The 27,332-nt window shown below is 41.0% G+C and overlaps 1 protein-coding gene across 1 annotated transcript in view; it reads left to right on the top strand.

The window, feature by feature from the left end:
• The window catches only part of LOC124616594 (glycine-rich protein 1-like), a 79,635-nt gene that overhangs the window by 24,569 nt on the left and 27,734 nt on the right, over window positions 1-27,332 (top strand). The window contains exon 2 of the mRNA XM_047144915.1: window positions 2,062-2,536. Coding sequence (XP_047000871.1) covers window positions 2,062-2,536 — 475 coding nt within the window. The remainder of the gene's footprint in view (window positions 1-2,061; window positions 2,537-27,332) is intronic.

Here is a 27,332-nt window from a genome sequence, read left to right as displayed (position 1 = left end):
CTGTCGACGGGTACCCTTGTGACTAAAGCTAAACACATATCGTTCAGAAGTAGTTTAAATGTAATTGTGGCAGGAAAAGGTATTTTGGGACTCGTTTATAAATCTTCTACATTCCATGTGTTTGTTCATGCACACACATCTTTTTGATTAGGCTGTACCCCCCATTGTGACCTATAGTGGTCAATGACACGTCTGGTAAATGTAATTTTGTGCTCTCATCTTGAATGAAAACTCCAAAAAATCCGAAATGTAATATACTAGACGTGACGTCTTTTCTGAAGATTGAATATTCCCTATGTAGGACTCAACATGGTCTCCACAACTACCAATGATGTGAAACATAGCTTTCTCTGTTCACTCATAGCATCCAGTTCGCAGTAAAGTGAAGAACTCAATTCTGTACCATTTTCTTGATTTCAGGATTTCTGTAAGCAAGGAAAGTAGATTAGGGTGTAACCCTTACGCCGATGACGATACACAGAACGTGGTCGGGTTGTGGAAGGATAGGGAAATAACTAAAATCATCCTCTACAAAGATATCATCGCAACAACCACCTTAATCACTTTTCTCAGTAGGCGACGCACTTGTTTCCTGATGATTAGATGTAGATTTTAATCGGCATCCTGAGGAATATGTGTTCAGCGTCTTAGCTGTATTCTAGCTTGCTTGGAAGAAATCCTTTGCTAGAATTCTCATCACCATGTCACTTTAAAACGAAACATCTTAGCTGAAATGCCTGTGGATGGAAACGTTCTAGTAGACAGATCTCAACATGTCATTCTTAATGGGTGGCTATCGTCAAACGGAAAGCTAACTTCCGTCATATCTAAGAAAGTGTTACAGGGGGAATCGCTTACTGGTGTCGGACATCTCTCGTTGTTGTCGAGGGTAATTATCAGGTTGTGTAGTATCGGGACCGGTTCATTCAGCAATACAGTCAAGATTTGGGCAGCTTATATGACACGCAAGCCGACAATGCATGATCACAATGGCTGGCCGGAGTGGCCGAGCGGTTCTAGGCGCTGCAGTCTGGGACCGGGCGTCCGCTACGATCGCAGGTTCGACTCCTGCCTTGGGCATGGATGTGTGTAATGTCCTTCAGTTAGTTAGGTTTAAGCATTTCTAAGTTTTAGGGGACTGATTACCTCAGAAGTTAAGTCCCATAGTGCTCAGAGCCATTTGAACGATGATCGCAGTGAGTCCACGTCAAGAATTCTCACATTTTGGGGGTAGGAAACAACCGAATGCAAACGTCTGTCATACCTGCTGACATGAAGTACAATGATCTCGTATGGGAGCAGTTGAAACTTAGAGATTGACGCCGTGGGACTAATTCTGACAGTGGATGGCATCAGGAAGACTACCATCGAAGAGCGATAGTCTTGTGTAATGACATTTAGACCTAGTCGAGGGCAGAATGTAGAGGGACGATCCCGTGATCACGTAATTACGTACAGAAGGAAAAATGTTGTGTAGTACGAGTATGTTACTTATGAACAGAACGGTAATTCGTAGGTTGCAAAAAAGTGAGATTTTGTTCAGAAATCAATTCAACTGATGCACTACAGTATCTTTTTCTATGGACCTTATTCAAATTGGTAGTGAACCATCCTAGTAAATCTCACCAAACACTTGACGGCCACAGCAGGTCCATTGTCAATGAATAGTACAAGAACAAGTGGCAACATCTAGGCCGCTTTCTAGAAAATGTGTCAAGGAAGATCAAAACATGGAAGATGCCTGGGGCACTCAGACATAAGACTGAGTGTCACCGAGCAGGAAATTTTGGTTTTATGGACCTGTTAAGAGATGTACTTCTTAGGATATTGTCTTTATTTTGAAAACTGTTTCAATTTTACTTCGATCCAAATTTATCTCATAACATTTATTCTTTCACTTCGAGCTACCATTGTATCTAGAGTAATACACAAATCAAGGTATGCAAGACGCACAAATTTTGCTTTAGCAGGATATGTATCGATTGCATTAGTAGGATGAATCTAGAGGAGCTAAAAAATTTTATGCTGTTATAGGAAAAGTGCTACTTCCTTTGTGTACAGGTGCAGGGTCACAATGCGGCAAACTTCGCGAACTTACCTGCCAGCAGAGGAGCGCTGGGTGCTGCCAGAGGCGCGTCTTTCGGCGCTGCTGGGGCGGCCAGAGGCGCGTCTTTCGGCGCAGGGGCGGCAAGGGGCGCGTCTCTCGGTTTGGGGGCAGCAAGGGGCGCTTCTTCTAGTGCGGGGGCAGCGAGGGGCGTTTCGGCAGCCAGAGGCGGGGGGGCGGCCCGAGGCGCAGCTCTTAATGTGGGGGCAGCCAGGGGCGCCGCTCTGAATGCGGGGGCGGCCAGGGGCGCTTCTCTGAATGCGGGGGCGGCCAGGGGCGCTGCTCTGAATGCGGGAGCGGCCAGGGGCGCTGCTTTCAATGCGGGGGCAGCCAGGGGCATGAACTTCGGCGCAATGGGGGCCACAGGTGCGTCTGCTGCTGCCAACGCCGCAGCAGCCAGAAGAGCAGCTGCGCTGCGCACTACTGCCACAGGTAAGCAAGTGATGCAGGTAAACGAGACCTCTGATCTTATCTAAAAGGAGTTGAACATGTGTGTGAGAACTGAAAATGTCTGTCTGATTACAGCCTTGCAGTAGGAGACACTGTGTGGTTGAGCCGCACGTCTGAAAGATCTCATACAGTTTTCAGAAGTGCCTGCATACACAGTATCATGTCATTTTGTGCCCCTCTAATGAAAACAATTTTATTGAAGCAAAACAATGCAGGTCGATTCTAGAGCCACTCCTCTAGGTAAAACTGGTATCTCCTTAACAAAACTAATTTTCTGTGAGGTGATATGGATAATGACAGTCTAGCTTCTTCCAGCATTGCAACAGTTCTGATGGGGCCATCCAGAATGTAAAGCGCATTGCTACGATTACATGCAACCAGTCATTCATGTCAACAGATAAGGAACTGCATTCAGTTCAGTTGATTCCTGGATGAAAACTCTCATGCCTCCATATTTCTGAAATGTGATTTGGCTGCTGGTAAGATAATATGAAGTGCTGAGACATCCCTTGGAATATGTCTGCCTGTGGGAGGAGCCACTGGAACTCAACTCTATCGAACTCCATGACATCAGTCCGGTTTGAGAGGGCCTTCTTTTGATGACACACTCCATGAGGAGCGCTAAATATGCTGGATCATTTTCCTTTTGCCTGTTGGAACGGATCTACATTTTCTGTCAATAGCTATGAGATATAATGAAAATTATTTGATTAAAATTTTATGTCTAAGACAATTTCAAACCCCCAGTTGAATCTATAGTTTACGTACAAAACTTATCCATATTATTTTATTCTATTCCAAAAATAGGTTAATGAATTTCTGTGAAGTTAAATGTTGAACACCAAAAAAAGCGGAATGGGTGTTGTCTGCTAAGAATGGTATAGGAAACGTACTTGAAAGCCAGCAATACACTAAACGAACTTCCACCACAATAGTACAAATATATGAGATCGGTGTAGGCTTTGAAAATGTGATTGGGTAGGAAACTGGTATTTGACAGTTTGAAGAGGAAAAGATAAAAGACAGTAATTGAATATTAACTGGTAACTGATACAGTTCTGCACAGAGCGCAACTGAACCATTCCAAACACTCTGTCTATGAATTCTGAAAGAAGGTTGTGGACGAAGGAGGGACCTGGTAACATCAGGTGTAAATACTGAACAACCACTCATTCAATAACTCACAGTTGCAAAATACTGCGTCTGAGATAGGCTAAGATCATTTTGGTTTGCAAAGAAATGTAGGAATATGCAATGCAGTACTGAACTAATGACTTATCTTAGAAGACAGACTGAAGAAGTGTATATCTTTTTGTATATCATTTGTAGATATAGAGAAATCGTTCGACAATACTGACTATAATATATCTTCTGGAATTCTGACAGTTGCAGGCTTAAAAAGATGCAGGTAGAGCCATCCACATACTGTGCAGAAATGAGACCAGAGTAACTGAAGGACATGAGAGGCAAGCAGTCATTCAGGAAGGCTTGCAGCCCACACCTATTATCATTCAACTTGTATAGTGAGAGATTTGTGAGGTAAATCAAGGAGGTATGTGGAAAGACAATGAAAGGTCACTGAGAAGACGTAAAAACTTTCGAGTCTGATAGCGACACAGTAATTATGTCTAAAACATCAAGCCGATAGAACAGAAGCTGAGCAGAATGGAAAGTGACTTGCAAACGAGTTAACAACGCACTCAAAAAAAGGAAAATAATATTAATGGAATTTAATCGAATTAAAGCAACCAATGTTGACGATATTAGACTGGGAAATGAGATAGTAAAATCAGAATATGAGTTACACTTATTGGCAGCAAAACAACAGCCGACGTATATAATTAAAACATAAGAGATTTCTGTGCCACTCAGATATGTTTGCCGCTACTTGGTTTGATGGTTCACACCATCACCTTCAGACCGCCAAATCTTTAGTTTGTACATAGCTGGTCCTAGTGAAGAGCACTGACATCTTTCCACAGCAGCAGACAAAGTGAAATGTGCGAGATTATGTTGCGTCTTTTGCTAATGGCAAAACCGTTTTTTAGAAAAGGCGCTTTTGAAGTCCAAAAACATGTGTTTGTGACAGTAAATCCTACCTAACGATTACTAGAGTTGTAAAAACTCTGCATATGCCTGCCTGTTTGTTTTGTGTCCTCAATACTGTAAATTATGTTTACACTGTCACTTCAGAGATCGTAGTGCTACAGGTATATTTTCTTTCACTGGACACAAATATAATGGTCCGATGGAATAGCTGGAGCTCTGTTGTTTGTTACTCTACATCACAATTAAACTTTTATGTTAGATGGTTCTATACATGAATATATTTTTCTTTTTTTAAAAAATATGAATGGGTTGGACTGAACATGGAAATGTCAACAATTGAAATATTGTATTACATACTTTTACATAGAAAGGTCACAACAGATGGTGTGTATATATACGATCGGTTGAACATTCTGGGAAATAATTGGAAGTGGTTAAATTAATTGCTGTGCATTGAAACTGTAAATTATGAGAATGATTTAAGTACTTCATCAAAGCGTTTGAAAATACCCAGCTCAATGCGCAAGTGAAAAAGGTTGTAACGTCCTCACCATATTCCATAAACACATCAACGGCTTCCGATTCAACAAACCATAGAAATCTGCAATAGCCTATCACATAAAAGATACAGGATGTACACAAAGCAACAGCAGGTTATTAGACTGAACAAAGGGCACAGAATGTCTTTGAATGAAGAAATACGCATCTATAGCCGCAGAAAGAAACATGGCGAAAATATGCTAAACAACAACAATTAAACATACTCCACAAGGTTTCACAAAATCTTTGACAAAGTAGTTAAGGAGTACTCCTAACTTACAATTTCAATACACATCAATTTAACCACTGCTCTTCATTTCCCAATAAGTGCAACCTACAAAATATACGTGCTGTATCTCCTAAGAATCGTCAGGCGAAGTTTTTCTGGCGTTTAAGTAGGTACTTGCAGTTTCGCTTTCGCATTGTGTAGTTGGAGTCAGCCCAATCAAAGTTTACTCATCACATCTTCCATGCGACCCCCAGTGTCGACGCAAAGGTCAGATTGTTTCCTGTTACAAACAAAATTATTTTTGAAGCGGGATTTTTAGTGCTCATTCGATAGAGTGATCCCAGTTTAGTGTAGTGAGAACTTGTCTTATCGATATCTGTTAAGAGGGACACTAAAACTCGAAGTGGAACCACCGCTCCGCCAGTGACAGTAGCCCGTGGCCTGTGCTGGCTGCTACTGCCAAGAATGCGGCAGTGCTGAGACGTTGCTGGATTTCTGTTTATTCTTTGTGTGTTACTGTCACGGTTAATAGATATCGAAGAAGGAAATATCGCATTGGACTAATCTGATATTGCTCTATCGACTGGGCACGTAAGATTCCTACTAAAAATAATTTTGTTTGTAATGGGAAACAAAATGACGCTTTCTATTGTAACTGGGCGTCGCATACAGACTGTGATGAAAAGTAATTGTTTGTGTTGACCCAAGGTACAGCGTGCAAAAACGAAATTGCAGATGTCAGCCGATATACGAGAGATAATGTATCTGATATCTCTTAGGAGAGACACGCCTTATGTATTATCTGTTGTGATGTTTCGTATATGAAAGCACTTAATGAGGATTGGAATACCCAATCCTGACAATCTTAAATTAGTGACATGGCTTCCCTGTAGTTCAGAAGCCACTGTAGCCATTGACATTAAACCTTTACAGGTGGTTAAACTGTATGTTCTGAGTCACTGAACTACAATAATTACATTTTAGTCACTTATTTCGGAAATACAACTTTTTAATTACACAGTTAAAATTTGTGTACTTTTTTGTACGTTATCCTAAATAATTTTAATTGTAAATAACATTATGTTGTTCTTTTTAGTCCAGTAGACTCAGGATATGTATGCTATTACTTCCTGCAAATTTGAATACTCTGTTAAAAGTGGCTTCTGAGATTTAGGGAAAAATGCAACAGAAGATGTAAATTTTTCCAGAACAGCTTCTAAAGTTTCAACAGACTGTAACTCAAAATATGCTTAATGTCGGTCATACCATGATTTATTTCAACAGCTTCGTTTGCAGCGCCCTTCATTGACTCACATGCAACAGATTCCACAGCAGCCCCAATAAATCCTGCATACTTGTCGATTTTACAAGGTGGGCGTGACATATTCATCACGGCACACATTGTTTCTGCTGCAGTGTGTCCTTTGCCAATAGCTCTCAGTCCATACAACCTGCTTACATTTACTCCAAAATAATTACCCTTACACTTATCAGAATTCCAAAATGAATGAGTATACTCGCAACTGGCACAATTAATGATACGTTTCCTGGCTAGTCCATTTGATACCACACTGTCTTCATGTAAAATAACTGGCCCTCACATATTTTACAACACACACATGCACCTAACACCCTTGTTGGGATGTGTAAATCAATCATAATATAATCGAACCTACCAGTTACATCACTTTAGTTTTGCGAAAACTGTGTATCACCACGTTTTATTCTAATCTTCGAAGCACTAATGGCTATTTTTCCAGATACTGAGGAGTTTTCCTCTACTTTATTGTCTGTAACTTCACACGCCACGTGGTGAACACAATGTTATTCGAAAATCTATTGCCATGAAACCCACATTTCTTAAAGACACTTCGTTTTGGTGCCATACTTTACTTTTTGAGAGAGTTCCCAATCTATTCGTCCCTTTTCCTCGGAAAAACGTAAGCACTTCGACATAAAACGCGTGATGAAACGATACGATACTGTTTCTGACAGTGCTACCAATACAAACACGTAATTTAACCTTTATAACACAGCAATCTACAATCTTCTATATAAAATATTACCGATTTTATTAGATCTTGAAGTAGCGCATGTAAAAATTTTTACATTTTCAGCTGGTGTAGAGTATATTTACAAAAATAGAATAAAATACTTCGCATGTTAGTTTCTAAGTGGTGTGTATATAATTTTATTCAGAAAACTGCAAATTTTGTAATGAGATTAAAGTCCGAAAATGGGAAAAACGTTTCCGTTCTAATTCCCCGTAATATGATATTTCAACCGTGCACTGTCCATATTATGTTACACTCCACTCAGTTTTTAAAATTCAATAAAAACATATTAATGTAAACGTAACCATTTACTGTAACACACTGGGGTGACAGAAATCATGGGATACATTCTAACATCCTGTCGGACCATCTTTTGTCCGGCGCAGAAGTCCCTGCAGAGATATAGAGCTATGTTGCCTCCATAGCCGTACATAGTTGCAAAAGAGTTCCTATTGCTGGATTTTATGCACAAACAGACTTCTCGATTATGCCCCAGAAATATTCGATTCATGGCGAGCCATCTCGGAGGCCAAATAATTCGCTCAAATTGTCCACAATGTTCTTCAAACCAATGGTGAACAGCTGTGGTCCAGTGACTTGGCCTATTTTATACATAAACATGTAGTCCATGAACGGCAGAAAATGGTCTCCAAGAAGCCGAACATAAATATTTCCAGTCAATGATCGGTTCAGTTGGACCGAAGTACCCAGCCCATTCCGTGTAAACACAGTCCACATCATTATGGAGGCACCACCAGCTTGCACATTCCCTGACATCGTACGTCTCACATTGATATCTGCTGTTATTTCAGGCAGTTTTGCTTGCTGTTAGCATTGACGGCTCTACGCAAACGCCGCTACTCTCTCTCGTTAAGTGAATGCTGAGGGCCACTGCGTTGGCCGTGGTGAGAGATAACACCCGTAATTAGGTGCTCTCAGCACACTCTTCGCCTTGTTGATCCCGGAATATGAAATTCCCTAAAGATTTCCCAAGTGAAATATTCTGTGTGTCTAGCTCCAACTACTACTCCACGTTCAGAGTCTGTTAATTCTGTCATATGGCCATAATCACGTTGGAAAAATTTTCACGTGAATCTCCTGAGTACAAATGACAGCTTCGCCAATGCACTGCCCTTTTATACCTTGTGTACGTGATACTATCATATCTGTATGTGTGCACATCGCTATACCGTAACTTAGGTCACTTCAATGTAACTGAAATGTACAAAGGTGCATATTCTATTACAAGCGATTCACATTTTTAAAATAAAATATTTACGTATGTAATAATTTGATATAGTTATAGCATTGTGATGTAGAGTAAGGTATAAGAAAACTCCAGCTATTCCACTTTTCAATCATCTTTGAAGTATGCAAACATGTGTGTAAAAAATACATCATCTTTGATGTGATAATGTATACATAATTTAGAGTGGAGAGGATATACAACAAACAGTAGTGTGGAGAATTTTGAGGACTAAAGTTAACCCAGAAGTACAATTTACTGTCACAAATTCTGGTTTTTTAATCTTCAAAAGTGCGTTTTGTAATAAGACTGTTCTTATCATGTGGTATATTTTTATTAGTCTGCTGCTGCTGAAAAGCATGTGTGCTGTTTACTAAAACCAACTACTTAAATAAACATACATCCACATGAAGATGATCGAGTGAACCATCGAAACGCGTAGTGGGGAAGTAAATAAGTGACTGAAGCAGGAAGCAGTTTGTACATTCTGATCAACAGTCGCAGTCTTCTGATACCGTCCCATACGGACGAAACATTAAATATTCACGTGTATAGTGGATACAAAATGCACATTATTGATAATGAGAAAAACTTTTTTAAAAATGCACAAAGTTGTAGATATCGAACATAGATGCAAGAGTAAGGAAATGTTGCCTTCTATAGCATCAAAAGTTAGTAAACGGTGGAGAGTAGGGACAAGAAGAGAATATAGCTTTTTTCGGAGATGGAGGTACACAAGAATGCTGAAGAGTACTGGAATGAAAAGGAAAGATCATTATGGCACCAGCTGACCACATTTAAGGATTGATTGTTCGGATATTGCCGAAGAATAGTTAATTTGATGATGGTGCGAAGCGTGTTTGTGTGCGTGTGGGGAGGGGTGGGGGGGGGGGGGGGGCTGGAGGGGAGTGGCGCGGAGGCGGTAAAAGGTATAAGGAATAGAGGGAGACGAAAGCATGACTTAAGTAAGCAGGTAGTATGTTCTTGAAGGATGCATTAGTTATGAAAAGGCCGATGAGAGTTGCACACTATGGACTAACGCAGAGAGGCGTATAAACCAGTCTCTGGACTGAAGACCAGAACAACATCATGCACTGAGACTGGCAGTTGCCACTTTGAACAGTAGCTATACGCTAGCATTCGAACTTGTATGGTAACTTGTTCGTGTCTACAAATTACTTATTATTCCAGGTTAACATATATTTATTAACAGCAATGCGTATTCAGTCATGTTATCTTCATTTTCTGACATTTTCGTAACTCGTTTCGGAGCTGCAACTCTAATTTCAAAGACTGTGTGGACGCAGTGGGCGTTACATCTCATTCAGGTTTTCGCCGAAGGGCAACAGAACAACGCAGTTCTTAGATTTACAGAGAAAATAGTCTCAGGCGGGGTTAAAGAGAGATATACCAGCGAAATGAGAGAACTACAGTATTGTAACATATTACCAACGTTTGACCACATAAAACTTGAGTTCTCCATTGATGAACCACTTCCATATTTGCTCTTATATTCTGAACGATTTAACATGTTTTGCCGGTACTACATGACTCAAATGACACTTACATAGCCTGTGTTAAGTTACGTGAAAGAATAATGAAGTTAGTATTATTTACATTTAAATAGATTAATGAAATAAAATAACAAATAAAAATAGACCAGAGGAACGGCAGTTAACAATTCCAGTTCTACATTCTTTCATTTTCAATATGATATTTAACATGTTTAATAACGTACAGAGTGACTCAAAATACCGTAGACAATATACTGCTTCTGTTGCTAAGTGGGTAATTTACAATTGTTGAGATTGTAACTTGATAATAGCTTCATATTCTTTTAGTTATGGATACAAATCGAATGAAAACTACCTGCCAAGTGACAGTGAGTGGGGTGTAGAACTTAGAGTGACAGATTGATCGGGCAGGGATTAAAGAGAGAGAATGCGAGAATGGTAAAGGGAGAGGGAGAGAGAGGAAGAGAGAGACAGATCACATGAGAGGAACTATACAGTCCTAAAAATTGAGTTGTCGTGTCGAAAGGTTTTGGACAGCAATTGGAAAATAAAAACATCGTTGCTGAAGGCGACGGAATTAGTAAAATAGATTCCACTAGAAGTTACAATCACGGACAGCCCACAACTTAATGTTTATTAATAACCAATTATATATTTGTTTCCGACAGTTAGGAATGATCTCAAAATACCTTGTATGTTGGTGAGGATCTGTAATATTGTGGCCCTAAATATTTGCAACAACATTTGTAGGGCATGTAAACAACTTTTCAACTTTAGTTTCGTCTGCTTCATGTGTACTTTGTTATTAGAGCCTTCCGGAGTAATAAAAGAACACGCTTTCCCTAACTGCTCGTTTGCTACCACTGAGGTGATAGTGTTCACTGCAATTACTTCTTGCACAAGTACCTTACCTGTATATACACCCGTCTGTGCTACTTTCGTGATTTCCCTTTTCAGAACTCTCCATTCCTCGTCATCTGAAACGGCCTCGCGCTATTCTTCTAAGTATTATGTAAAATATTGTTTAGAATATGGAAAGGATTAAAACTGATGCTACGCAACTATTACTTTTTTGTAACGAGGTAATATTTTGCGATAAGCTGCGTCTTCTCGCTCATTCTGAGGAGAAGCTATAATTTTCTAACCTTATTAGCCCAACTTATTTTCAACATCAAAAGCACCACATTTCAAATGCTTCGATTTTCTTATTTTTAGGCTTTTTTCAGAGTACAATGCTTTACCCCATAGATACATTCTCACAAACCTCTTGAGGTTGATATTTGATACCCGTAAGCTATTTTTTGCTTTTTACCAGAATTCTTCTGTTTTCCTAAAATAGTCTGCTCTTTGTGTTCCCCTTGCTTCATCCAACACGTCTTAATTTACGTTCAGGGTAGCAAAATTAATTCACTTCGTGGACTACAAATTTGATCTCAAGTTTACAGAAAACCTCATTTCAGCTGTGTCTCACAGCGATAGTCTTTCTTTGGCCAAGTTTCAGTTCACATTTTCTGCTCATGATACTCAATAGGTCTTGTCATTCTTCCTCAATCTCAAGCATGACAGATATGCCATCTTCGAAACTTATCACTTTTATTGTTTTATCCTGTATTTTAATCACGCTCACCTTTTTGCTATTTGGGTCATAGATTGAACGGTAGGGGCGAAAGGCTTCTTCCCTGTCTCACACACTTTTTAATTCGAATATCTCCTTATTACCGAATTAGAACTTCTGATGGATATTTCCTACGCCTTCTACCTTACATTGTCGCAACTCTTCCGATGCTCTGTTAAAGTATGACTCTAATATTGGATCCTCTTTGTTATCCATACGAACTACCATTTCTTCTTCTTCCATTCCATGAGACAGTTTCCTCTTCCGTATGGATCTTCAATATACTAGTTCCATCTGTCTACTTTCTCCTCTGCATTTAACAGTTGAATTCTCATAGCAGTCATAATGTTGGCACATTTGCTTAGAATTTCATCAAAAGCTTTTTTGATTCTTCTACATGCCGAATTAGTCCTTCCGGCAACCAAATATTTACTAATTTTTAAACATTTTATTGCATCCATTAACTGAGGCTTCCTTGTATCTGTTATTTTTTTCCTTGTATTCCAGACTTTTCTTGAATATTTTTGTGTTTCCTTCTTTCCTTGGTCAGTTGCCCAAGGTTTCTTAGCAGTTACCTTATCTGTATGTGCACCCGTCTGTGCTACGTCTGTGATTTCCCTTTTCAGAATTCTCCGTTCCGCATCATCTGAACTGTCTAATATGGCAGCCACTTTTGCAATACCTGGAACACGCATCAAAATTTATCCGTAACTCAGTATCCCACTTCTTTCGCCATTCATTCTTCCGGGCAATTCTCTTAAATTCTAGTCTACTTTTCATTATTACTAAAGTGAGGTCTAATACCGTACCTGTTTTTGAATAGGTCTTAGGATTCAATATCTGACTTCAGAATCTCAAACTTACCATGATTTAATACAACTGTAATATGCCTGTATCTCCGAGTCTTTTCAAAGTACACCTTCACCTCTTGTGATATATTACTAGTTTAAATATTTTGCAAACCTCAGATATCTTCTCCTCTCTCTTTGTCCCATTGGCGAGCACATATTCCCTTCTAACTAGATCGTCTGGTCTCTCATCTACTACCGTGTTCCAGTCATCCAGTTTTATCATATTAATCTGATCTGCTCACTTAATGTCCACATATCATTTCTCCATCCCTTTGTCTGTGGCACTGCATGTATATCAAGACTTGTTGTTTGCATTTATTTGCTGTTTATGGTATATATCACTGAACTGTTGACATTGTCCGCCCTACCTTACTAGTCACAACAAATCCTACAACTATAATACAATTTCCTGCTGCTGTTGACGTTACCTTAAGTTTGGCTAGTAATAAATATGTACATTTGTTTCGTCTACACATCACTGACCCCCCAATAAATCTAAACTGAGCATTTGGATTTCCATTTTCAGATTACTTATCTTCCACATGACATGCTGAAATTGTACATTTAATGGTCATGAAACACATCCTGCAGAGCAGAAGCACTCGTACAGTTAGACCTAAATTACAGTAACGTTGAAATGTAATGTCTTCTCCGTTGTTCGGCCATGGTCCTCTTGAACACAAAGCGAAAAGGCTGAACAGCAACGGAGTCGTTCCACGGAATGACGTAATACGTTTAGAAAGACGAAAATGCACAACAACAAAAATTAAAAGTACACGTGAAACTGCAGCAAAATTACTGACTCGAAGCAGAAGAACTTACTTTTAAATAGCTGGGGGGTCAAATAATGACATTGTGGAGATTTATATGAACACCATTCGTATTATTCTCGAAATCAGCTGCAATACTGGTTTCGTTGTTCTGTGATTTGGCACCGGGGGAAGAGGCAAGTAACACTTATCTACACGGAGACACTGAAATTGAAGTTGTTTCAAACAAAAAATATGCATCTTTTGTGAAGTCCACATAGGTGCAATACTTATGGGCGAGAAATCATCACTTTTGAAGTAAATACAAAGGAGAATATGAAAAAGAAGAGCACACACCTTGAAATTAAAGTGTTTTGGTAACCACACGTCACTATCTCGTGTAAATTAAAGAGCGCTCCATGTTTTTGACGATATAGATGACAAAATGAAGCAGGAGCACTTGATGGAAGGGGCTTCTTCTCTTTCTCACGATTCTCTAGGAAAGAGTTTTTCTGTTCTTTGAAGAAAGTACAGAAAAATATTGATTTACATCCACTTCACCTCCCTTCCAACAGTTTCAAGAACCGTCACCTTTGACACGTATAAGTGGGAAGGAGTTGAAAGATGGTGTTAGGCATTCATACCGAGGTAGTTACCACCTTCCTGATGGCTTGAAAGTTTCGAGAAGACGAGGAAGCTTCTAACTTATTATAAGATGGTAAATTAGTATTGATATTTATGCCGGACCGAAAGGCGCCAGCCCACTGGCCAGTTTCCCTACACACAACCTGACAGTAACTGACGATTATTACATTCAGGACACAAAGGAGATAACGACATTAACGGCCAGTGGGTATTGATATAAATCAGTGGGAAAAGTAGAAAATTTATGCCAGACTGGGATTCAAACCTACGTTTCCTGCTTACTAGGCTGATTCACTGACTTCTTCGCCACCTAGACACAGCGGTCATCGCAGCTGCACGGACTATGCTAGCACACCTCCCATCAGACCTAAAATCGTCAACCTATCCACACAATACTTATATAGTACCCCTTCCGCTATATCAGCATTACTCGTGGCATTTCGCTGATTCCCGTAAGAGTTCGAGCGTGGTATGCACTCTAAAGTGATTATTGGCCGTCCACGCGTTAATTATATGTGTCTGTTCTTTCGGACATGTGCGAAAGAATAAACACTATATGTTTCTTTATTTCAGTGCCAGAAACAGTACCATCCTTCACTAGTTGGTGAATCTTGTGATTTCAGTCTGATTGTTGTCAGCTGGGGCCATAAAAAGGAGAATCCCATACCTCTTCGTTTTTCCTGCAGTGATTCTCGTACGCTTCCCTGTATTGGGATTGCCCGTAACGGGTCCGGCGGTGCCGAATACTGTGGCTCGGGTACGCGTCACAGTGCAACATGGATGCCGTACGCGCCCCACCAGTCGTCGCTTGTCGTTGTCTGGCAACGGCAGTAACAATACTCCTGTGATCTCGCCGCGAGTTGTCTCTTTCCTTCAGAACAGCGCTGTCTCTCTTGTCTTCTCCCATCTTGTGTAGCCGAAATTCCTTGACTTTCATCCATTGCCACGAAATTTTACACGTGAGTCGAAAAGTGGAAAGGGGCCACAACGTTATTGCAACTTACGCTTCACTTTTCCAACCGTCACGATCACGCATCCATCTAGGCCATCAAAGTTTTATAGTGCTGTAAATATGCCCGCCACCAAAGCGCAATCTTGATTTACTGTCTGATAATGGAGGAAAGGCTTAAGAAAAATTACTATACGTACAAAGCATTCGTCCAGTCGGTAAAGGTATTCGACTGCGTAAATTAGAGCAAGATGTTAGAAATTCTGAGAAATATAGGAGAAAGCTATAACAAAATACAGGCTATATACAATACATACGAGAACCAAGACAGAACCATACGAATAGAGGACTAGGAACGAGGTGCTCCGATTAACAACGGTGGATGACAATCAAGTCATCTTTTGCCTCCACTGCTGAGCTATAAACTGAAGTTGCAGTGGTGGAAATACTCTGTACAGCAGCTTTAGACACCTTCTAATGGTCTCCCACTGCGATGCAGAAGATCGAAATTTTGCTCAAAGGTGCCTATTATCTCTCTCTGTAACGATGTAAAACCGAGACTCCCTGCGGGGGTCGCCTTCGGCGACGCTTCAAAAAGCGAAGAGCAGAGAATCTGCCAGAGCTCAGAAGTTCATGACAGATGTGAAGAGGGTTAGTGAGATCACATTGTCACCAAATTTCACCCCAATTCTGTCCAACTCCACCACTGATGCGCCACGTGATGGGAAGGTCGTCAGACCCCTCTTATCGATATTTCACCCCTTCATTTGACGTCACCGCAATGGAAGCCAGAAACCACGACCTATTTTATAGGTGGCTGTGGAAAACATTTCAGCACACTCCCGCTCAGCATCGACATAGAAAGGGCTCAGGGAGTGGCATAAATGGCGTCAGTGAGACGAACCCTTAAACTGAGGAGTTCATTTGTGCACATTTCACGGTTGAAAACGACGGTTCGCAGTGCGATCGGCAATGGAACAGCTTTCTTCACGACCTTCGACACTGGCTGGTAACCCCCAGACGATTCAGCCATTCTCTAAGGACATCTTGGGCCACCATCACCACTGACGGTGATCGCACAACTTTGGAGCGTAGCGCGGCCACAGTTTTTGCTCTGCTTTACAATTTAGACCCACTAGAGAACGCTCAAAAAGTTGGACAAAATTTATAGGCGTTTATGCTTTTTCATCCTTCATGTTCCACGGTTTCCAATGGTGTGTGATCATTATGGGGGGGGGGGGGGGGAGGGGGGGGTGAGAGAGAGAGAGATAGCAAGATTGACGCACGCACATATAAAACGGAAAAGAGTTCGTTTAGGAATCCCCAGATCGACAACACCCTCAGTGCCACCCGCGACATTTGTGAAGCACTTTAAAAATATACATGTAAAGAGTCAGTCAGTCACCGGTTAGGTTACTAGGCGTCAGTGCGACTAAAACCCCTTTTTGCTTGCGACCAGGAAGTGCGTATTCAGTGACTTAACACTACTAGACTCAGGGATGTCGAAATGGCACCTAGTAACCAGTGACTGCCTCTCTCTGCACTGGCTCCGTTTGGACGTTCTTAGCAAACGTGCGAAGGTGGTGCACTGAGGGTGCTGCCAAATTGGAGATCTCAAAGCGATCGTTTGCCTTTCTTTTGGTGAGTGTGTCAATGTGCCCCCTCCCCGTTATCAATCCCAAGGAGGGCGCAAAGCAGGAGAGCTGGAAAACATAAACATTCTTTGATGCTCCGGATGACGTTTAGATATGGCTCTCAGCACTATGGGGCTTTACTTCTGAGGTCATCACTCCCCTAGAACTACTTAAACCTAACTATCCTAAGGACATCACACACATCCATGCACGAGGCAGGATTCGAACCTTCGACCATAGCGGTCGCGCGGATCCAGACTGTAGCTCCTAGAACCGCTCGGCCACCCTGGCCGCCTACGTTCAGAAATCGTTGGACGGTTCTGAACTGTCCGTAGTCTTTCCTCGGTGTACATCAGACCAAACACTGTGGTTACGTTGAACTTCACAGCGGTGCGATGATGTTCAATGGTTTGCAGCGCCACGATGTTGTTAGATGAGGTTTGAATTGTGTGCAGGGGTACCAGCAACCTTAAAGATTGTCAAGTAGGCCGTCCGGTTGGTCATTGCACTACTAATTGTCGTTTTCAGTCACCAAATGAGTAGGAATCAAGGGCCCAAAGGAAACGACGGCTTCATTGACGCCATTTATGCAACCCTCTGTGACCTTTTCGTGCCGTTGCTGAGTGGAACTGCATCTGAAATGTTTTCCTCACACACATAAGAATATCGCGTGATGTGAACGCTGGGCGTCATGTTCTGATCTTCATTCCAGTGGTGTCAACCGAATGGTTGGGGCGGGGGGTTAAGTGAGTAAGAGGGCACGAGGACGTTGTTATCGTGTGACAGGCCCATGGTGGCTTTCTTTAGAATTTTGGTGAAATTTGGTGCCAGTGTGACGTGACTAACCGACGTAACACCTAACATGAACTTCTGAGCTCTGGCCTTTGTTTCATCTCGCACTCGAAGGTGACGCCACAGGATGCCACGCCTTCGCACCATCACAGAGAAAGAAACAGGCGCCTTAGGGCCAAATTTCTAACTTCGGCATCGCAATGGGATACAATCACAGGGTGTCGAAAAACATACCTTTTAATTATGTAGCACAACGGGAAAGAAAGGTTCAAAAGTTGAATTTAGATCAGAGTGAAATGAGTTCCATGACAACATTTGGTAATGACACTGCTGTACGCACTCGAACTGAAAAAGAATTACGGGACGTTTTTGATGGACTGTCCAGGCTAAAGTGTACAGAATCTGGATTGAGAGTATCAACAGAAAGACAAAAGGAAAGAGAAAATGAGAGCAGCGATATACTTAACAAGATTGTAAGGAACACTTATGCGAAAACAAGACAGATAGAAAATAGTAAAAAACAGCAGCCATATAAGCTCCGGGAAAGTCATGATGATCTTTATCCTTAACTGCAAAGATCAACTTGTGAATGACTTTCTGGAACACGGTATCACAATTACCTCTCAGCGATACGTGAATAGCCTTCAAACGTAGAAGCGTGCCTTCAAGTCAATACAGCAAGAAATGTTGACGTACGGTATCTGTCCGTATCAGAATAGAAAAGAAGTTCATTTAGAAAGCCCTTAAACCTCTCCAATACTGTACCGGTACCTCCCCGTGTGATTTACATATTTTTGGAGTACGGAAGAAAGGCACTGCTGGCTGAAGTTACCCTTCGGACGAAGAGATGAATGCCTGGGTCCAACTATGGTTCCGTAGGTAACTGCCAACATTTTTTCTTGAAGGCATTAACCTTCATGTATTACAATGGGTGAAACGAGGGTTGCCCAGAAAGTAATGCACCGCCATCTTTTTTCTCAGCGGAAAACAATGCTACGAGTGCAAAATGATACGTATGTATTATTTGAAGTCAGCTTGGTGAGCGCGCCAAGTTTCCGTCTCTTCTCACGGATAGTGTAGCAACAGGACAGGTTAAAAATGGCGTTTGTACGTGATGTACGTTACAAGCAAGGTGCCGTCATTGAATTTCTCACTGCAGAGAAAGAAACTGTGGGGAACATTCACAAACACTTGTGCAAACTCTATGGAGCATCTGCTGTCGTCAGAAGTACACTAGGGCACTGGGCACGGAGGGGGAGGTCATCAGAAGGGGGTTCGGCGGAGCTACACGATTTTTTACAACTCTGAACATTTGGAATTATTTCCTATACTTGATACCGTTTGGAAGTCATATCAAGATCAGACTGAATATTTGTGAAGTTAATTTTCGAACAGGATTTCATTAGAGATAATTACGTCATCACGTAAAGCTTGAAGATAGTATTAATATTATGTCCAAGGTAATAGATATATATCATGAACATCACATGCTCCAGTACACTTCGCTGGAACACACTTGAATTTACATTTATATCAATCGATGGCTCTCTATCTAAAATAACATACTGTGGTCTCTCTATCAAGGAATACTCAATCCAGCCACAACATTCGCTTGATACCCCATACGATCGTACTTTCGTCAGTATTCGTACGCTTTCCTCAAGTCAATGAATATATCAATGCCGTGCTACATGACGCTTTCACATCATGATCTGAAAAACTGCTTGTTAGGTTCCACACAGCCGATTTTTTCCGGATCCGAGCTGGTTGGCACGGAGGGCTCATTCTGTTCGACATTCCTCATTACGTTTGATATCCGAATATGACCGAATATTCACCAGCAAATGGATATTAGATATATTGAGGGGTAGTATTGTGAATCACTTGAGCTACCTTTCTGTGGATGGATGTCATCTGTCTGCCAACTACTGGTCATGGTTTTATGTTCGAGGGGTCTACAGTATATTATTCTTTAAAGAGGGCGTAACAGTGGTAAATTCGGTATAGAATTACATACAGATTCTATAACGAGATTTGTTCAGTTTTAGTTTTTCAGGTATTACTAAACAGCAGTGATGTAGTCATTACAGGGTGTTCCACTACTATTTTAATCAACAGGAGGAAGGAGTAGATGACAATTAAATAGGCAAGTAATGCTAACAAACATACGTCCGGAAGCTAACGGTTTCACCGATACGACACAGTGCGACAGAATACGTGAACGCCTCATAATAGCATCCCCGCGGATCCAAACAGCAGATATGCACTTGAGGACAAAGGCAGTACAACAATGCTTCCACACAGCCACTGCTTATGTAAGGCCAGGCCTCAGTGCGCAACCTTATCAATGTCCACACATGATCAGGTATCCTAGGGATATTCTGAATGCTTTGTCAACCATCTCGTTTCCGGAGTTAATAGACAATATAAACGTGATTGGTGAACAGTCGGAAGACATGGAAGACTATGGTATGGAACAGACACGACTGATATACTTGTTACCGAAGATTAAAGCTACGGATTCCCGATTAGCCACATGAAACTACCAGTGCACCATCATGCATTTACCAAATTCGAATTCTTTTACTACTTGAAATATCATCCAAAACGTAGCATTAGCCATTAACAGACATAACAATGGCACATTTGCACATGAACACACATCTTGGATGGTGTCTGTTATGGCACCTTTTGATATTGGTTTCTATGATCATATGTTGTTGTCTTCCTAAAATGTCTTACAGACGCTTAATAAGTACCTGGAATGTGAATAAATAATAACGAATTTTCATTTTATCTTGATATCAGCAAACTTTTTCCATTTCCCACTTCTTCAATTATCACTGCAAAGTGTGAGCGCCTGTTGTTGTTGTTGTTGTTGTGGTCTTCAGTCCTGAGACTGGTTTGATGCAGCTCTCCATGCTACCCTATCCTGTGCAACCTTCTTCATCTCCCAGTACTCACTGCAACCCACAACCTTCTGAATCTGCTTAGTGTATTCATCTCTTGGTCTCCCTCTACGATTTTTACCCTCCACTCTGCCCTCCAGTACTAAATTGGTGATCCCTTGATGCCTCAGAACACGACCTACCAACCGATTCCTTGTTGTAGTCAAGTTGTGCCACAAACTCCTCTTCTCCCCAATTCTATTCAATACCTCCTCATTAGTTATGTAATCCACCCATTTAATCTTCAGCATTCTTCTGTAGCACCACATTTCGAAAGCTTCTATTCTCTTCTTGTCCAAACTATTTATCGTCCATGTTTCACTTCTATACATGGCTACACTCCATACAAATACTTTCAGAATCGACTTCCTGACACTTAAATCTATACTCGACGTTAACAAATTTCTCTTCTTCAGAAACGCTTTCCTTGCCATCGCCAGTCTACATTTTATATCTTCTCCACTTCGACCATCATCAGTTTATTTTGTCCCCAAATATCAAAACTCTTTTAGTAAATTAAGTGCCTAATTTCCTAATCTAATTTCCTCAGCATCACCCGACTTAGTTCGACTACATTCCATTATCCTCGTTTTGCTTTTGTTGATGTTCATCTTATATCCTCCTTTCAAGACACTGTCCATTCCGTTCAACTGATCTTCCAAGTCCTTTGCTGTCTCTGAGAGAATTACAATGTCATCGGCGAACCTTAAAGTTTTTGTTTCTTCTCCATGGATTTTAATACCTACTCCGAACTTTTCTTCTGTTTCCTTTACTGCTTGCTCAATATACAGATTGAATAGCATCGGGGAGAGGCTATAACCTTGTCTCACTCCTTTCCCAACCACTGCTTCCTTTTCATGTCCCTCGACTCTTATAATTGCCATCTGGTTTCTGTACAAATTGTAAGTAGCCTTTCTCTCCCTGTCTTTTTCCCCTGCCACCTTCAGAATTTGAAAGAGAGTATTCCAGTCAACATTGTTACAGCTTTCTCTTAGTCTACAAATGCTTGAAACGTAGGTTTGCCTTTTCGTAATCTAGCTACTAAAATAAGTCGTAGAGTCAGTATTGCCTCACGTGTTCCCATATTTCTGCGGAATCCAAACTGATCTTACCCAACGTCGGGTTCTACCAGTTTTTCCATTCGTCTGTAATGAATTAAACTGATAGTTCGGTAATTTTCACATCTGTCAACGCCTGCTTTCTTTGGGATTGGAATTATTATATTCTTCTTGAAGTCTGGGGATATTTCGCCTGTCTCATACATCTTGCTCACCAGATGGTAGAGTTTTGTCAGGACTGATTCTCCCAAGGGTTTGAGTAGTTCTAATGGAATGTTGTCTGCTCCCAGGGCCTTGTTTCGACTCAGGTCTTTCAGTCCTCTATCAAACTCTTCACGCAGTATCATATCTCCCATTTCATCTTCATCTACATCCTCTTCCATTTCTATAACATTGCCCTCAAGTACATCTCTCTTGTATAGACCCTCTATATACTCCTTCCACCTTTCTGCTTTCCGTTCTTTGCTTAGAACTGGATTTCCATCTGAGCTCTTGATATTCATAGAAGTGGTTCTCTTTTCTCCAAAGGTCTTTTTAATTTTGCTTTAGGCAGTATCTATTTCACCCCTAGTGATATATGTCTCTACATTCTTACGTTTGTCCTCTAGCCATCCCTGCTTAGCCATTTTGCACTTCCTGTCGATCTCATTTTTGAGACGTTTGTATTCCTATTTGCCTCCTTCATTTACTGCAATTTTATATTTTCTCCTTTCATCAATTCAATATTTATTCTGTTACCCAAGGATTTCTACTAGCCCCCGTCTTTTTACCCACTTGAGCCTCTGCTGCCTTCACTACTTCATCCCTCAGAGCTACACAGTCTTCTTCTACTGTACTTCATTCCCCCATTCCTGTCAATTATTCCAATATGCTCTCCCTGAAACTCTGTACAACCTCTTGTTTAGTCAGTTTTAATCACAGTTCATAACCAATAGATTGTGGTCAGAGTCCACATGTCTTACAATTTAAAACCTGGTTCCTAAATCTCTGTCTTACCATTACATAACCTATCTGAAACCTGTCAGTATCTCCAGGCTTCTTCCACGTATTCAACCTTCTTTTATGATTCATGAACCAAGTGTTAGCTATGATTAAGTTACGCTCTGTGCAAAATTCTACAAGGTACCTTTCTCTTTCATTCCTTAACCCCATTCCATATTCACCCACTACGTTTCCTTCTCTTCCTTTTCCTACTATCGAATTCCAGTCACAAATGACTATTAAATTTTCGTCTCCCTTCACTACCTTACAATATCACAGATTTTGCCTCTTTTAAATAACGAAGCTCATAAGAATACACATTTCTTTTATCTCATCATATATTTCATCAAATATTTCATCATCTGCAGATCTAGTTGCCATATAAACTAGTACTACTGCAGTAGGCGTGCGCTTCGTGTCTATCTTGGCCACAATAATGCGTCCACTATACTGTTCTAATTAGATTACCTGCATCCTATTTTTTATTCATTATTAAACCTACTCCTGCATTACCCCTATTTGGTTTTGTATTTATAACCCTGTATTCACCTCCTGCCACCGAACCTCACTAATGCCCACTATATCTAACTCTAACCTATCCATTTCAATTTTTAAAATTTCTAACCTACCTGCCCGATTAAGGGATCTGACATTCCACGCTCCGATCAGTAGAACGCCAGTTTTCTTTCTTCTGATAATGACTGCCTCCTGCGTAGTCTCCGCCCGGAGATCCGAATGGGGGTCTATTTTACCTCCGTAATCTTTTACCCAAGAGGACGCCATCAGCATATAACCATACAGTAAAGTTGCATGCCATCGGGAAAAATTACGGCTGTAGTTCCCCCTTGCTTTCAGCCCTTCACAGTACGAGCACAGCAAGGCCGTTTTGGTTAGTGTTACAAGGCCAGATCAGTCAGTCATCCAGACTGTTGCCCCTGCAACTACTGAAAAGGCTGCTGCCCTCTTCAGAAACCACACGTTTGACTGGCCTCTCATCAGATACCCCTGCATTTGTGGTTGCATCTACGGTATGGCCATCTGTATCGCTGAGGCACGAAAGCCTCCCCACCAACGGCAAGGTTCATGGTTCATGGGGGGTAATTAATATATTCTTCCCAGAAGTCTCTGAATTTGACTTATATGTACTGCAAACTCCAACTACTAAGATCGTAAGAATTTCCTAGCCTGGAATAGGGAATGGACTGGTAATGTGAATTGTAAAACATTATTATTCTTCCTTTACAGATTCCAGAAGTCTGCATACTCATATTCTGTTGGGGTATAAAAGCTCATATTTAAGCTCAACAAAGTGATTAACGAACCCCGTGTATGCTAAATGACCATTCTTAATTTATTCTATTTATATATCATGTCAGAAATGCTTATGCCGTATACAAAGTTGGTCGTAATAAACATCCATTTATGCGTATATTACCTGCTACTGCTCTCACTTCCCACACTTTCCACCTCCTCTTATAACTATTTGAAAGGTCATTTATCAAAACATTGAAAATTTTTTAATAGGTTACTTATGTCAGACAAGTTGTCTGAGAAGGAATGTTTGTTGTGATGTATTACATAATAATCTCGTTGTCTGACCTGGCAATCTTTAGCCCTAGCGATGTTATGCCATTAGCGATTGTGGGGCTCAAAAATATACATTTCCCGCTAAGAAAGTTTGCTACAGGATATCTCGACATTGAACATACAGTGAGTGGCAATTGGTAAAAAAGATTTCACTTCTTCCCTGGTCTCTGAGAGGTCAGATATTTAAATAAGTCCATACGATATGGCAATGAGAGATACATTAAAACTGCAACAGTCCTTAAAATTTCATAGATTTTAACTCTTATAAATAACGAAACTCATAAGAACAAAGCTGACACAACGCTTCTAGTCATACGCTGATCAGCTAGAACATTATGACCATCTAGCTAATAGCTGGTACGTCAATCATTGGCAAGGATAACAGCGGCTTCGCGTTGTGGAAATGAACCAATGAGGCCTCGGTAGGTCTGTGAAGGGAGCTGGTATCACATCTGCACTCGTCACCTTATTCCCGCAAATTCCGTAGGGGGAGGGGGGGGGGGGATAGTGAGCTCTGACTCCAAGTTCAACCACATCCCAGACGTGTTCGATCAGGTTCGTATTTGGTTAGTTGCGGGACCAGCAGATGAATTGGAACTCGTTATTGCGTTCCTTGAACCTCTCCATCACAGTCCTGACGCTGCGACATGGCGCTTTATCGTGGTGAAAAATGCCACTGCTGTCAGGAAACATGACCGTCATGAAGTGGTGTACTGTGGTATGCAACCAGCGTAGTCCACTCCTAGGACGTCATGGTGCCTTGCACTAGTTCCACTGGTCCCACTGACACCCACGTGAATGTTCCCTCGACCATAATGGAGTGGCCGCCACCTTTCCTCAATTCCGCTGTACAGGTGTCAAGAAGCTGTTCCAATAATGAAGAAGGTATCGGGATTCATCAGATCATGCAATGCTCTGCCACTGCGCCAACATCCAGTGCAGATGGCTGCTAGTCGATTGGACTCGTAGTTGGCGATGTCGTCGTGTTGTCACTGGCACATTCATGGGCCGTCGGCTGCGGGGGCCAATCGTTAGGAGTCTTCGGTGCAATGTGTGTTCAGACACACATGTACTCTGCCCAAAATCAAAGCCTAATATTAGTTCCGCCACAGTTTGCTGCCTGCCCTGTTTTACCAGTCTGCCCACTGTACAACGTCAGACATATGGAATGAGGGATGGCCGCCCAATCCAACGACTTCTGGAAATGGCTTCAGTTTGGTTTCATCACGTATTGAAGACATACACCACAGCGCTCCTCCAACATCCGACAAGTAGTGCAGTTTCCATAACAGTCGCGCCAAACCTCTGGGCCATCACAATCTTCTCTCTGTAAAACTCAAATAGATCATGCAACCTCCCCATTCTACACACAGATAGCACCCACTGACACTACATGCACCGTGCGTGTGTCTCACTAGCAGTCATTCCACGCCAGGTGACGCTGCTATCGCCTGGAATGGTTTATGCTAGTAAGTCGGTGATTATAATGTGCTGGCTGATCAACGTATCGGATAAGCCATTTGTTTCTGGGGCTACAAGGGATAGGCAAAATAATGTAAACCTCTGTAATTACTTGGGAATGTTAACAGAATCTTCGGTCGGTTATTGATAGAACAACATTATAATAAATGAAAAGCACCAATTGGCTTTTGTTCTACAATATTACTTTTATTGTGTTAACTGGTTTTTCAGCTTGCAAGGCCATCTTCAGACACTTACGGGTTATTGTCACCAAAGAAAGCTATAATGTTTGCAAACAACATTCGAAGAGAAGTAACACGTCTAGACTCAAGCAGAAAAATACAGTAAGTAACATCTTCGACAGTGTGGTGGTAATGCACTGAAGAAGTAAAAATTGAACAGTAAATAAACAAAAATGGAGTAGGCAGGAAAAACTTCAACGCAAAGTAGGAGCGGCATGCCCACATAACAGTTTCTATTAATAAACAAAATTAATAAAATAAAATAAAATGCAGAGTTAGATACAATAATATTTATTGCCACAGCCAACGGCTACAGTCCAGTTCTTATTGACCACTTCTTGCACAGGAAACAAAAACGAAAAATTATACCCTTCCTCTATGCCCCACCTGCTTTCCCATCCACTGTCAGCAAGAAATGGTGTACAGTTCCAATATCTAGGTGAGGTATGACTGATCGTAGCCAAACCACTGAAAGCCTCCAAGTATAGGCTTTCCTATGTTAAGAAGACGACAGCCAGTGTATTTTTAATAGCAAAGATAAGATCCAGTTATCAGCCAACAGTGGGGTATACAAAATCACCTGTTCTGATTGTGACAAATTTTACATAAGTCAGGCAGAGACACAGGAACTAGGCTGGCTAAACGTGAATGCAGCTGCAGGTTGCAGTATTCTCACTCCGCATTTACTGAGTATGTACAACTAGTAGCCAGTGTCCTATGCACTTCGCTTAGCAAACAAAGGCCATAAACTCAGCCTGCTGGAAGCCCTGGAAATTAACAGGCATCTTGCTCACAGTCCAGATCTACTCCAAATGACCAGACGCAGCTCAACACCTCCACTTCTCCTAAACTTCGCATTATAATCTCAGTTGATCATTACTTCCCACACTGTCTGTTCCTACATATTCCCATTTTCCTGTATTCATTAAGTTTTTTGGTTTTATTGAAGTTGTCTGTGTATTCCATATAGACTGTAGTTTCAATTGTTAAAGCTTTCCTTTAACTGGTACTTGTATTACTGTCCATGTGTAACACCTCTTGCTGTTGTCTCATTAAGTATTGTCTATATTTTACTTGGTTCATTTATTTAATGCAAACTGATACATAGCCACAGTTTTGAATATAATGTTGAAGTGCATTACCACCAAACTCTCAAAAATTGCATTTACTGTATGTTCCCTCAAACACCTCCACTTTCCTGCATTTATTTATTTCTGTATATCTTACTGATATTGCTTAAATTCCTTACGTATTGAGTAGTTACATTGATAATTGTTTCTTCTTTTAATTTGTTAATGTATCACTCTCAATGTTTTGTAGCTCCTGATGTAGACTTTTCAGGTACTAATTTTATTTTATTTTATTAGTTTTGTTTATTAATCGAAACTGTTATGTAGGCATACTGTTCCTATTTTGTGTTAAAGTTTTTCCTGTCTCCTCCACTTTTATTTATTTACTGTTAAATTTTTTTACTACTTCATTGCATTACCACCACACTGTCAAAGATGTTACTTACTAGATGTTCCTGTCTCAGTCTAGACTTGTTACTTCTTGTTACTTCTTTGGTGACAATACTCAGTAACTGTCTGACGACGGCCTTGTAAGCCGAGAACCGGTTAACACAATAAAAGTAA

The sequence above is a fragment of the Schistocerca americana genome, chromosome 5 (assembly GCF_021461395.2).
Source record: "Schistocerca americana isolate TAMUIC-IGC-003095 chromosome 5, iqSchAmer2.1, whole genome shotgun sequence".
NCBI classification, from domain to species: domain Eukaryota; kingdom Metazoa; phylum Arthropoda; class Insecta; order Orthoptera; family Acrididae; genus Schistocerca; species Schistocerca americana.
The sequence above is the reverse complement of the archived record's forward strand: the minus strand, read 5'-3'. Positions and strand labels throughout refer to the sequence as shown.